General features: G+C 36.8%; 1 protein-coding gene across 6 annotated transcripts; it reads left to right on the top strand.

Moving 5' to 3' along the window:
• The first annotated feature begins 2,332 nt into the window (after window positions 1-2,332).
• Window positions 2,333-10,932, top strand: LOC137732323 (HAD-superfamily hydrolase, subfamily IG, 5'-nucleotidase). Of its 6 annotated transcripts, none has more exons than XR_015957807.1 (15): window positions 2,432-2,745; window positions 2,866-2,905; window positions 3,096-3,275; window positions 3,362-3,498; window positions 3,599-3,748; window positions 4,274-4,375; window positions 5,391-5,555; window positions 5,693-5,803; window positions 6,212-6,309; window positions 6,567-6,690; window positions 6,830-6,919; window positions 9,147-9,191; window positions 9,325-9,346; window positions 9,443-9,763; window positions 10,523-10,932. XR_015957807.1 is itself a non-coding variant. In XM_068471631.2 (14 exons), the coding sequence occupies exons 1-14, from the start codon at window positions 2,701-2,703 to the stop codon at window positions 10,550-10,552; spliced, it is 1,638 nt and encodes a 545-aa protein (XP_068327732.1). In that variant the 5' UTR covers window positions 2,333-2,700; the 3' UTR covers window positions 10,553-10,932. The 6 variants fall into 6 exon arrangements, 4 of the variants coding, with proteins under 4 accessions (XP_068327732.1, XP_088543903.1, XP_068327731.1 ...); XR_015957806.1 differs by having other exon boundaries at window positions 2,558-2,757; XM_068471631.2 differs by lacking the exon at window positions 9,325-9,346 and having other exon boundaries at window positions 2,333-2,745.
• The last annotated feature ends 727 nt before the right edge of the window (window positions 10,933-11,659 follow it).

Below are 11,659 nucleotides of genomic sequence, written 5' to 3'. Positions count from 1 at the left end.
GACACCCCAGAGACGCTCAAACACTCCCAAAAGCTTGGGCATAGGCACTGCACAAAGGCTTCTCCCTTCCTTTTTTCTCCTTGCTGCGGCACAAATTGAATTTTTTGATTTTCTCTCTAAGTTCTCCCCCCCTATTTGGGGTTGCACAAATGTATATATATGTATGATGCATGAGAAAACCCTAGGGAAATCAGAATTAGGTCTAGGGTTTGGTAGAAATTAGGTGAGAGAAAGACTAGGGTGCGGCATAAAGCTTGGGCCTCAAGAAAAAGGTCAAAACCTAACTAATTTATGAAAAGGCTTTGCACAATCCAGATCCACAAGGAATAAGGCCAATTCAATTCAGAATCCAAGAGGAAAAAGGTTAGGGAAATTTGCCAGAAATTAGGGCTTCTAGAAACTTTGTATTTTGTGGCAGATTTTGGTACTTCTAGAAGAGATAAAGGGGAAGGGTGCGGCACATTTTTAGGAGCAGATAAGGCTTCTAGAAATCAAGTATTTAGGTCCCCTTGCAGCTAGAAATAAGGTAAAACAAGATTAGGTTAGGATAACATAGGATAAGGTTGTTTAGATAATATTTTGGATAAGATAGGATAAGGTTCCTTCTTTGTAGCTGATTCCTTATCTTCAAAACTTCCAATTTTGCTTCTCCCACTCTTTAGCACATTCCTAGACACCTTTGGTCTTCAAATTCGTCTATCCATCTTGCTCCACTCACAAGTTATCCAATTGATGCCCAAAACTGCTCCAAATGGCTCCAAAATGCACTTTCTTGCCAACTTTGCCATTAGGACCTACAATCACACGAAAATAGCTTAAAACACTATAATAAGTAGTAAGTAGCTAACTAAATGCAAGGAAACAACATAACTAAGTAGCATAAATATGCTCCTATCGTTCTGTTCGATCCACTGCTTGATCCACAACTTTTCTCTAAGTCAATCATTTTGAGCCGAGCAGATCCTGTCTCGGCCTGTACCGCTGGCAAGGGGTTATTCTTTAAAAGAGGTTGCCTAGCTCAATCAGCAGGTCCAACATCATGAACTTTATTAACAGAAACCTTGAGCAATCTGTTGTGCACGGCGCTATTATCATGCATCTCTTCAAGTATGCTTTTTACCTCTTGGCTGAACATTTGCTTAAACTGCCGGGATTGCTCTTCAAATTGTCGCTAGAGAAAAGATCTAAATGGTGGATCAAAGGCCTTATCACCATCCTCGTCACAATCCTCCACTAGCCCTTCAACAAAAATGCCTTTTGTCATTTTGGTGGGGATTTCTGCATCGTGAGTTTAACTGCCGACATTAATTTCCTTTTCTCGACGTGTTGTACCTGTGACTTCAGGTGTTACAACAACATGAGGATTTTGTGCCTATGACAAGCCATCATGTCCTAGGCTTTGGATTGTAGATGGAAGATTAGTTGTTGACTTACCTATGACTGTTTTCTTTTTTACTGACGATGTTTCAATGGTCATGAACTTCGTAGTTTTAGCACTGGGTCCCAATGGGCATGCCAAAATGTTGACCCTAAAAACTACCAAGCCTACGTGGTGTGTAGGCTTGGTAACCTGTAACACCTCACTTCACCAAGAAAGCTGATAAGATGACCTCTACCAATAAGGACTCAAAAATCCTTGTCAATCGAGACTTGGATAAATAACCAGTCGACCTCAAAGCAGTGCTGTCGATCCAAACTGAAGGTGCTCCTCGGTCAGCTGATTCTACGGCTCCAGTGCTGTCTATCTAAACTGAAGATGTCGCCGGTTGCCTTCATAGTGTTGTTTATCTAAATTGAAGATGTGTTGGCAAGAAGAAAGGGGAAAGAAGATAAAATCTCAAAGATTGTCGAGAAGCTTTACGCATGGCAATTTGTGTGTTGATTTGAAAGGGTTTTGAATGATGCAGTCACTTCCCTATTTATAGCAGCGAACCCCCTCATGGCCGAACTAGAGATGTACTTGGATTAGAACTCCATGTCCAATAGGGATTCTATAGGGTTTTTTTTTTCTTCAACCTAATGTGTTAAGAGTAATTCGCCAACGCATGTAGATTCCATCTTTATTAAAAAGATGATACAAATGATAATACAAATAGATGGTAAGAGTAATATTTTTGATGTATTAATGGGTTCCATCTCTTTAGTAAAATTAGTGTAGAATATCATTTATAGTAAAACAAAAGAGTACATTTTTACTCACCGTCACTACCCTCAAGCAATAGTAATACTCAACACCCTACTTATTATCTTTAAATAGTTTAAATTTTAAAATTTGTCTTAGAAATAAGTTTTAAGTTTTAACTCATATTTGCCCTAAAGATTAAAGAAAATTAGGGTAAATTTAGAAATTAAAATTTGAGTTTTATTTCAAGGATTGAAGCAGGCCTGAGCGGCTTGTGTCTAATAATATTTCAAGAACAAAATCAAATTTGTAAAAATTAAAAGGTAACACAGAAAGGGAGGAGGTAACGTTTGTACCTGAAAGTCAATATTAAAATGGCGGCTACTGCCTGGCAATCCTCGTTTTTCGCATGCCTGTTGTAATTGCATCCCCTTCATTACAATCTCAGCATCCTCCTCGCCCTTCAATTCGATTCCATTTTCCCCTACAAATTACAAATTACAAATTACAGTTCAAAGAGAAAACCCTAACCTCCGAATGCTGCTGCAGAGCTAAAACCCCTCTCTCGTTCCCTTCCCATGGCCTGCGTTCGTAGGCTGCTTCCTCTCTGCTCTTCCATCAACGTATATATATATGTGTATATATATATATATATATATATCTCTCTCTCTCTCTCTCTCTCTGTGCACTTATTTTCGTACTTATAACTTCCAATCTTATTTGTTGTTTCTGTTTCGTTGCAGAGGACGAGCTTCCCATCTTCTGGTTCTGGAGCTCTGCAAGGTTCTCTCTCGTCCTCTCTGATATATATATATATTTTATTTTTTTATTTATACATGCAACAATGTTTATCCGATATTTTACAAGAATATCAATTGCATTGAAGTGCCTCAAATAAAACGCTTGTTGAAAATGTATATTGATCTTTACGGCTGTTGAAATTAATTTTTTGTTTCAATTTACTTGAATATAGGTTTTCGAAGCTATGGAGCAATTGCTTCCGAGCAAACTCTTCCGAGCAATTTACCTGAAGCTGATACTTCAGTTCTTAATGATGAGATAGCACAGATTCGACGTGAATTTGATGCTGCGAAGCAGAGTTTCCTCAAGATTCCAGCCGCACTTAAAGCAATGCCTAAAATGAATCCGAAAGGTTTGACGGTGCACTCTTGTTACTCGGTTGAAGCTTCATTACTCATGTCAATTGTAATATTGATTAATGTAATGTATTGAAATTAGGGATATATGTAAATAAAAACCTGAGATTGGACAATATTCAAGTTTATGGATTCGACTATGATTACACGCTGGCACATTATTCTGCCAATTTACAGAGCTTGATATATGATATGGCAAAGGAGCATATGGTAAATGAGGTTAGTTTACTCCCTTTAAGCATTGTTGATATAATATCATGGGGCTATGGTTTACATGTAAACTCTGTGTAATTAGATATGATCGTTTGTGATTTGTCAGTTTCGGTACCCTGAGGTTTGCATGGAATTTAAGTATGATTCGACTTTTCCCATTAGAGGATTGTATTATGATAAGCTAAAAGGGTGCCTATTGAAGCTGGATTTTTTTGGGTCAATTGAACCAGATGGATGCTACTATGGTCGTCGTAAGGTACTTAAGAACTAAATATATTAACTTATATTTTCTGATTATAGTCTATTGCTTTCTAGAACTGAAAGTTTTTTTATGGAGGTATTTTCTTCATACGTCTGCCTAGGCCCTAGGTTACGAGCTACATTTTTGTTGGCTCCCACATATGGAAAAGGAAAAAGAACTCAGATGTGAGAATTTTAATGATATTAACAAACAACATTGGCTGTCACAATAAATCTGAATGAGTATCCAATGCTTAAGGAAAAGTACTTTTCTTCTGTCCAAATAGTACAATCTACTTTGTTGTCATGTTATATGAATAATGAATGATTGGACACTGGTTATGTTTATGTGGAAAGTACAAATTAGAGTTTAGGCTTTTGTCCTTGTGAAAATTTGACAATTATTATTTCATTGCTCCATGAACTTATAGACTAATAGATTTTTTTGAGAAGAATAGACTAATAGATTTTGATACTCATAATCTGTTTATAGATTTATTTATTTATTTATTTTTTCCCTCTTTTTGGAAATGAAATTCAGCTTAGCAGGAAGGAAATTGAAGAAATATATGGCACACGACATATTGGTCGTGATCAGGCCCAGGGACTTGTTGGGTTGATGGATTTCTTTTGCTTTAGCGAGGTTAGTTATGCAATTATTTTTATGAGATTCATGCATGTATGGGCTGATATTAACATTCGTCCACTAAAACATTTTTACAAATAGACATCTCCTATAGGCATCTTCTGAAAGAACAAAATTTGGGGATTTGGTAAGTTTTGTGGGTAAACTGTATTAATATTAGTAATTTCTTTGGCCCATACAGACCGACATTTGGTATGCCAGGTGAAAGGAGTTGAGTTAGGACAGGGAACTTATCACTTTATTCTTCTTTTTGGTATGAACATTGATATTAGAAGAACAAATTTAGTGGACAAGCTGTCAGTCCCCGTAAGGCGTGCAGAATCCTGAACCAAACCTGCCGATAAAACTGCAATATATTCGTAACAGTTGGGTTAATCACAAAGAAAAATTAAGATACCACCATATTTCAATCTGCATGATAGAAAGAATGACATATCCCTAAATGCTTACAGAATTGAAGCCCACAATGATGGCCTATTGCATTCTGTCCTACATACCTCCAGTTCCTACCTTCCCATAATCTTGAAAATTTGTTCATTCCTTTCCATCTGTAACACCCAGGCAACGACGTCACACAATACATCCGCAATAGTTTTCTCTTTTACCCCCTCCAAATGCAAAATACTTTTTGCACATGCATGTTATGCTCAATTCAGATATTTCCAGCAATACATTAGCTTCCAAAGCTGTGAAGAAATAAGTGGTCTATACTCTCATCTTCCTTTTTACAGATATTCCCTGTTTTGAAAACCGAGTCACGTTCTCCCAGTCGCCTGGTGTCTAAGGATTCATGCTTACCCACCCTTGGATTTGATATCAAGAGTTGAGACTGAAACACTAATCTATTCTCCACCCTTAATATCAAATCCAAGTTTGAGTGACCATCCATTCTTTGGTCACCAGTGACCAAGAGAACATTCCTATTTGAAAACTATCATTCTTTTTAGCAGTTATCTGAATAATTTGTTTTCCTTCTAACCCATCGATGTTTGTTTCAATTGTTACTATGCAGGCATGCCTCATTTCAGATATCGTGCAATATTTTGTTGATGCTAAGCTGGAATTTGATGCTAGCTACATCTATCAAGATGTAAATCGTGCAATTCAGCATGTTCATCGCAGTGGCTTGGTTCATCGAGGAATTCTTTCTGACCCCCATAGATATCTAGTAAAAAATGTAAGCCATGCCACATTTTATGAGTATATTGTGGAAAGATGAGGTGTTCAACCCATGCTAATATTTCTGGCTGCATATATGAGGGTAAAACCACTGTAGCATCTCTAAGTTTCTAGTTTGATCTTACTATTTCTTAGGGACAACTGTTACACTTTCTCAAGATGCTCAGGGAGAAGGGAAAGAAACTATTCTTGCTGACTAACTCACCATATTACTTTGTGGACGGAGGAATGACCTTTATGTTGGAGGTTAGTCAACTAACTCAAAATTCTACCACTACCACTTGTAGCATCTTACCCTGTGATGAGTAATTACTAATTTATGATCTTGTACATATGCAGCCTTTCTATTTATTGAGACCAATTTTGGAATCAACTGGATATGTGTAGATATTCCCTCTCATCATTGAACTATTATGAGATTGGGAATGTATCCATGTATATCCAGTTAATTTGAAAATCTGTGTGTAAGATGTGCATGAATAAAGATTAGATTTAGTGGTTGGTTCTGTAAAATAGGTGCTAACTTAAGAGAGCTTGTCTGTGTGCATGCATGTGTCATGTGTGTCTGTATAGGTTAGCTTGATCTTTTGGTTATCTGTAAGTTTGTGAGCTATCGATATTAAGTTTACTGAGTTGATTGTGACATGTTCTTAGGATTCTAAGGAATACAGAGACTCCTGGAGGGAACTTTTTGATGTTGTGATCGCTAAAGCCAATAAGCCTGATTTCTACACATCTGAGCATCCATTCCGGTTTGTATCTTCAACACTTTGTCTATCCCCATTTTATAAAGTTTAGCTTCAAAGACATGGGATTCCTGTACCGTATGTTGTGCACCATGGAAATGCTAAATCTGTGACAGATACTTTCTTCACCCTCTTGTGTCGTGATTTTATTTCTTTGGTGTCTTTTTTATTTGCGTTTTAATATCTTAGTTACCCTAGAAAGAGCTAAGCTATCATCTTTTGTTGTTTTATCTTGCACCTTGTTTTCTGGAACTTCAATGCAGTTTCTATGACACGGAGAAGGATAATTTAGCTTTCAAGAAGGTGAATGAATTTCTTCCTAATAAAATATATTACCATGGATGCCTTAAATCCTTCCTTCATATTACCAAGTGGAAGGGACCAGAGGTACTTCTATTCATGTATTTTTTTTTCAAAGTTATTGCTTATAACTCATGATTTTGCATGTCATTATCTATTAGTATATCATGGTAGATAACGTTCCGGTTTATTCTTTAAAAATTTAAACTAACGCACCCTTTGATAGGTGATGTACTTTGGAGACCACCTATTTAGCGACCTTAGGGGGCCTGCAAAAGCTGGCTGGCGCACTGCTGCTATAATTCATGAGCTAGAAGTATGTCTTTTCTTATGCAGATATACTTATGACTGTTCTGTATATTCCAGGATACTTTTCTTATTTAAAATGGTCCTCTATGGTTTCTTATTCTCTCTGGTGTGCTTAATAGCTGATACAAGGAACAATGCTTTAGAACTAATTTCGTTTACTTGTTACACTAGTGGATTGAAAAGATAACAAGAAAAACTAAGAAAACTTTACAGGTTCAAAAATTTCAAATAGTGGCTCTAAATTGCTACAGATTAAATGATAGGTTAGGTGAGATGAATATAAATACTTTTTGAATTTTATTGGCTCATAACTGCTCGGGTTATCACTTATAGCTATATCCATAAATCAGACTTCCTTTTTGTTCCTGTAGAAGGAGAAACTTGATTATTTTCAGTTGAGCAGCTGGCCAACCTTTTCTCTCCACCCCTTCCCTACCCAATAATAAGAAAAATAAACAATAAACAGTTTTTCTTTACTTTCATTTTGATATGTGTAGTCATGGAGTGGTTTACCAATTGCTACCGCAAGCTTCTGTTTAACAAAGGACAAAGAAGTTAGACCTTTTTTTCTTTTCTATTACAAGCAAGAGGTCATAGGTTTTTCAGACAGTACAGAAGTCACAATTATCAGTTTTGGATGGAAAGTTTCTAACAAGAATGGGGTCTTCTTAGTTCTTTCCAAAAGTGAGGCAGATGGAATTTTTTGAGGGTGTCGGAAGTCGAGAGTTGTCCCTCGGTTTTCATACAGAGCTCAAGCTTAAAGGAATTTGAACGTGAAAGAGAAATTGTGGGTAGAGAATATCTGGAATAAGAGAGACATTTCTCTGGAAAATTATAATTGGTGTGTGTAATTGTTTGAAAGAGACAAGTGGTGCATTAGCCCTGAAAAAAGGTGGAGAAATCACTTCTAAACCTGCTAGGGAGGGAGATTCGTTTGTCTCCTTTTCAATGCCATAAAGCTCTGTTTGTTTGCCAGAATTCAGAAGAAGCAAAGAAGATTGCAGAACTGGGCTCCTTTTCCATTAGTGACTATCCAGATGTGATGTTGTCTGGCTGGTGGCAAAGCCTCAAATCAGGCGATCAAAAGGCGGTTAGTTACGGTGGTTGGATTGCTGTTGAGGGATTGCCGCCGCATCTATGGACTAACAATTGGTTTCAGAAGATTGGTGATGCTTGTGATGGTCTGGTGGAAGTTGATCATAGAACTGCAAAATTTGAGTATTTGCTTGAAGGACTGGTTTTATTCTAGAGTTTGTTAATGTTGTTGATGGAAACACCACTTTTAGAGTTAAAATCAGACACTCCCGGCAGCAAGAAGACTAAATTTCTGGTATCCCATTGTGATGGATTTCAGAATTCTGAGCCTTCGCAAAGGTTTGACAATCGTGATCGGAATTTGCAGAGGGTGATCAGACACATTTCTCCGGCAAGGCCAGCTAAAGCTACAGTTCAACAGTCAGCCTGGACTGTTGAGACACGTGACGATTCTCGGATTGGGGAGTTTGGTATCAGTTGGGTTTTACCCGGGGATTGTTATTCTTTTATGGTAGAGAAACATAAATTATCAGTAAAGGGAAGAAAATCAAGGTCTTATGGGGATGAATAGTTTCAGCTATTTAGGGTCATTTGGATGGAAAGAAACAAGCTGATTTTTTAGGACTACGAAGTCAGTAGAAGGGAGAATCTTTGGGATAAAGTTTGGTTATGGTCATCTCTGTGGGCATCGGTTACTACAGAATTTAGAGATTTGTCTTTTTCAGAAATTTAATAGCTGACCCCACTTAGTGGGAAAAGACTTTGTTGTTGTTGTTTGTCTTTTTCAGAAATTTGGCGTGATTAGAATGCTACTATTAGTTAGTATTGTGTTGTTTTCAGAGTTTCCAAGTGTCATGGTGATGTTGCTAATTATCCTGTTTCGTTTGTGCTTTTGCGGACTTCTTGTCCGCTCCTGTATTTTTACTTTGCAATGAAAATTTGTTTCTTCTTCAAAATCAGACCTGATTTTTAATAGACTTCGGTTCAATTAAAAGGGAAAAATTTTATACTTATGGGTGTTGGTTCTTAATTACTTGATTCAAACTTAACATCTAAATTAGCCAATGTTTTGTGTATCCATAGCAATGGGCAAAAAGGATCATGCGAATTCCTTTGTTTTGCTTTTCTGGACATTTCAGTTTGAAAGTCTGAACCATTTTGTGGATTGTTTTTCCATTGATATGTTCTGTTTTTGGCAGGATGAAATACTTATTCAAAACAAGGATACTTACCGCTTGGAACAGGTATTTTCTGATAATCTTTCTCATTTTGTTCATTTATTTATTTATTTATTTTTATTTCTTGTTTTTCGTTGGTGTTGCTATTTTTATTTCTTGATGTTTGTACACCCAACTACTTTGGATTGACAACGCGCAGTGCTCACATATGGTGATCAAATGTACATTACCTTATCCTCTAAGCTCATAAGAAGGGTTCCTGCTATTCAAAGTTGTCAGGTAATTTTCATGCTTCTGAAACTTCTTTCTGGGCACAGGCGAAATTTCATATAGTACAAGAATTGCTTGGTAGATTGCACGCTACTGTTGCTTTTACTCAGAAGAGGGAAGCTTACGTATCACTGTTGGAGGAGTTAAATGAATGGAGGCAGGAGGCAAGTCACAAGATGAAAAAAATGTTTAATAGGTCCTTTGGAGCCACATTTCTTACGGATAAAGGTCAGGAATCTGCTTTTGCCTATCACATTCATCAGTATGCAGATGTCTATACCAGTAAGCCAGAGAATTTTTTGCTCTATCCACCTGAAGCATGGCTCCATGTGCCCTTCGATATTAAGATTATGCCACATCATGTGAAGGTATGCCTGACACTAAATTTTCAAATAATACTGGATTATAAAATAAAAACTGTAGTATCTGTTAAAAAACCACGCTCCTCAGTGAGATGCCTCCGGATTAACTTAGTAGATACAGCTTCAGAAAACTTCCCATTCATTTCTGTTGTAGTGCAATCAGCCACTATAGTTTTTTCAAATTTTGATCTGATAGAAAAGAAAAATGGGTCAGAGACACAGAAATTCCATATTATGCTGGATTGATATATATCATAGATGCGATAAAATTTGAATCACTGTACAAGTATTTTTACGGCAAATGCTTGTTCCAACTTTCATATTTTATAACCCACCATTTGCTCATGTTACCACTCTATTTGTGGTCTCCCTTTTCAAGTTTGAAACCAAATTTTGTAGAAAATCAATTCTTAGTAATGTACTTGCCTAGTGCTGGGAGCTCATCTGGACTTCGTTGGCTTATCTCAAATACGTTCTCACATTAAACACCTAAACTTAATATAACAGCAGGGGGGTGGCGGGAGATTAACGTAATCTGGCTGATTTCTCAATATATAGAACATATCTTTTCTTTGTAGATTTTGATATTCTTCTCTTCGTTTCAATAAGATTGGATATTTTGGATATCTTTTGTTGATTCCTTGAGCCAATCCTTTCTTCATATGTAGAGGCTAGATTTCACCATTGAGACTAACTATTAGATTTGAAACTCTTGAGATATCTGTGCTCTGTTTTCTGAAAGTTGCGATAATATTCTCCTTTCAGGTTCCATCAAGCTTGTTCAAAAATGAATGAATATGATCCCTTGGCAGCATCAAGGTTGGTTTATCATGCAGATTTGTGTTCTTTGTAAGCGTATCAAGCTGCAGGTTCTTTCATTCTTTGAATTGCATACTGAACCCAAAAAATTAGTCACTGGAAGACGGGAAAAAAAGCAAAAACCACAGAAATTTTAACTGAATGGAAACTATAGCCTGATTTAACTTGAAGGGCAAATGTTCTCATCAGAGAAATTCTTCATTGGTGAATAACATTATTAACTGAAGAAATTTGTTTTAACTTTAGATACAAGATTTATAGACCATGTGTAGTTGATTATAATACACGATGAAGATGATTCCTTTCTAACAACAATTTAGGAGGCATTATAATTTGCAGTGTTGTATTTTCTTTCATCAATCGCATTTTAAGCCTGGTAACTGCATGAGCTACAAGAATATTTAACTTTTGTTGATTAGAAGTGTTCTAGGATTCATATAGCCGACCTCACTTAAGCTTTGGTGGTGGTGGTGGTGTTGTTAATCACAAGCGTTATTTTTCATTTTGGGGTTATCCTAATCAGTTATATTTGTCAAAACTGGCCTAGCGGGGAAAGTTTTCACACATTTTCTCCTGGCATGAAATTGAAGGGTCCTGATGCTTGACATGCCTTTCATCAGCGGACCACAAGTTTCTGTTCCCACTCCAAATTGGATCCCACATACACTCATATATGCTCTCTATCCAAATGATGGGTTGCGTTGCGTGCCCCATATTACAACGCAGCCGATCTTTTGGTACGTGTTCCCTTTTCAACATAACAATGTCACTTGACATTTTGTATTCTTTTTCTTCATTTTTTAAAGTCAGAGATTTCAAACTAAACTCAATCACCATCCGAATTCATGACTTCCTTGATTCCAATTCATCGTTTCGCCGCATGATATGATTGTAACGAGTGATTAGCTTAATCACTTAGTGTGGGATTAATCAGGACCTAATAGGTGATTAGTTAAGGTTGTTAGGAATTGCTGGCGGGCAGAAAATGTATACTCGAGTTTCATAAGTGCTCTTACAGTTAGTGGGAATGCAACACTCATTTTAGTAAAAAAAATAATATTCCGGAATTAGGAGCTCAGCTCC

The sequence above is a fragment of the Pyrus communis genome, chromosome 16 (assembly GCF_041283825.1).
Source record: "Pyrus communis isolate YQ-2024b chromosome 16, ASM4128382v1, whole genome shotgun sequence".
NCBI lineage: Eukaryota > Viridiplantae > Streptophyta > Magnoliopsida > Rosales > Rosaceae > Pyrus > Pyrus communis.
Note: the sequence above shows the minus strand (reverse complement) of the source record. Positions and strands in the feature narration are given on the sequence as shown.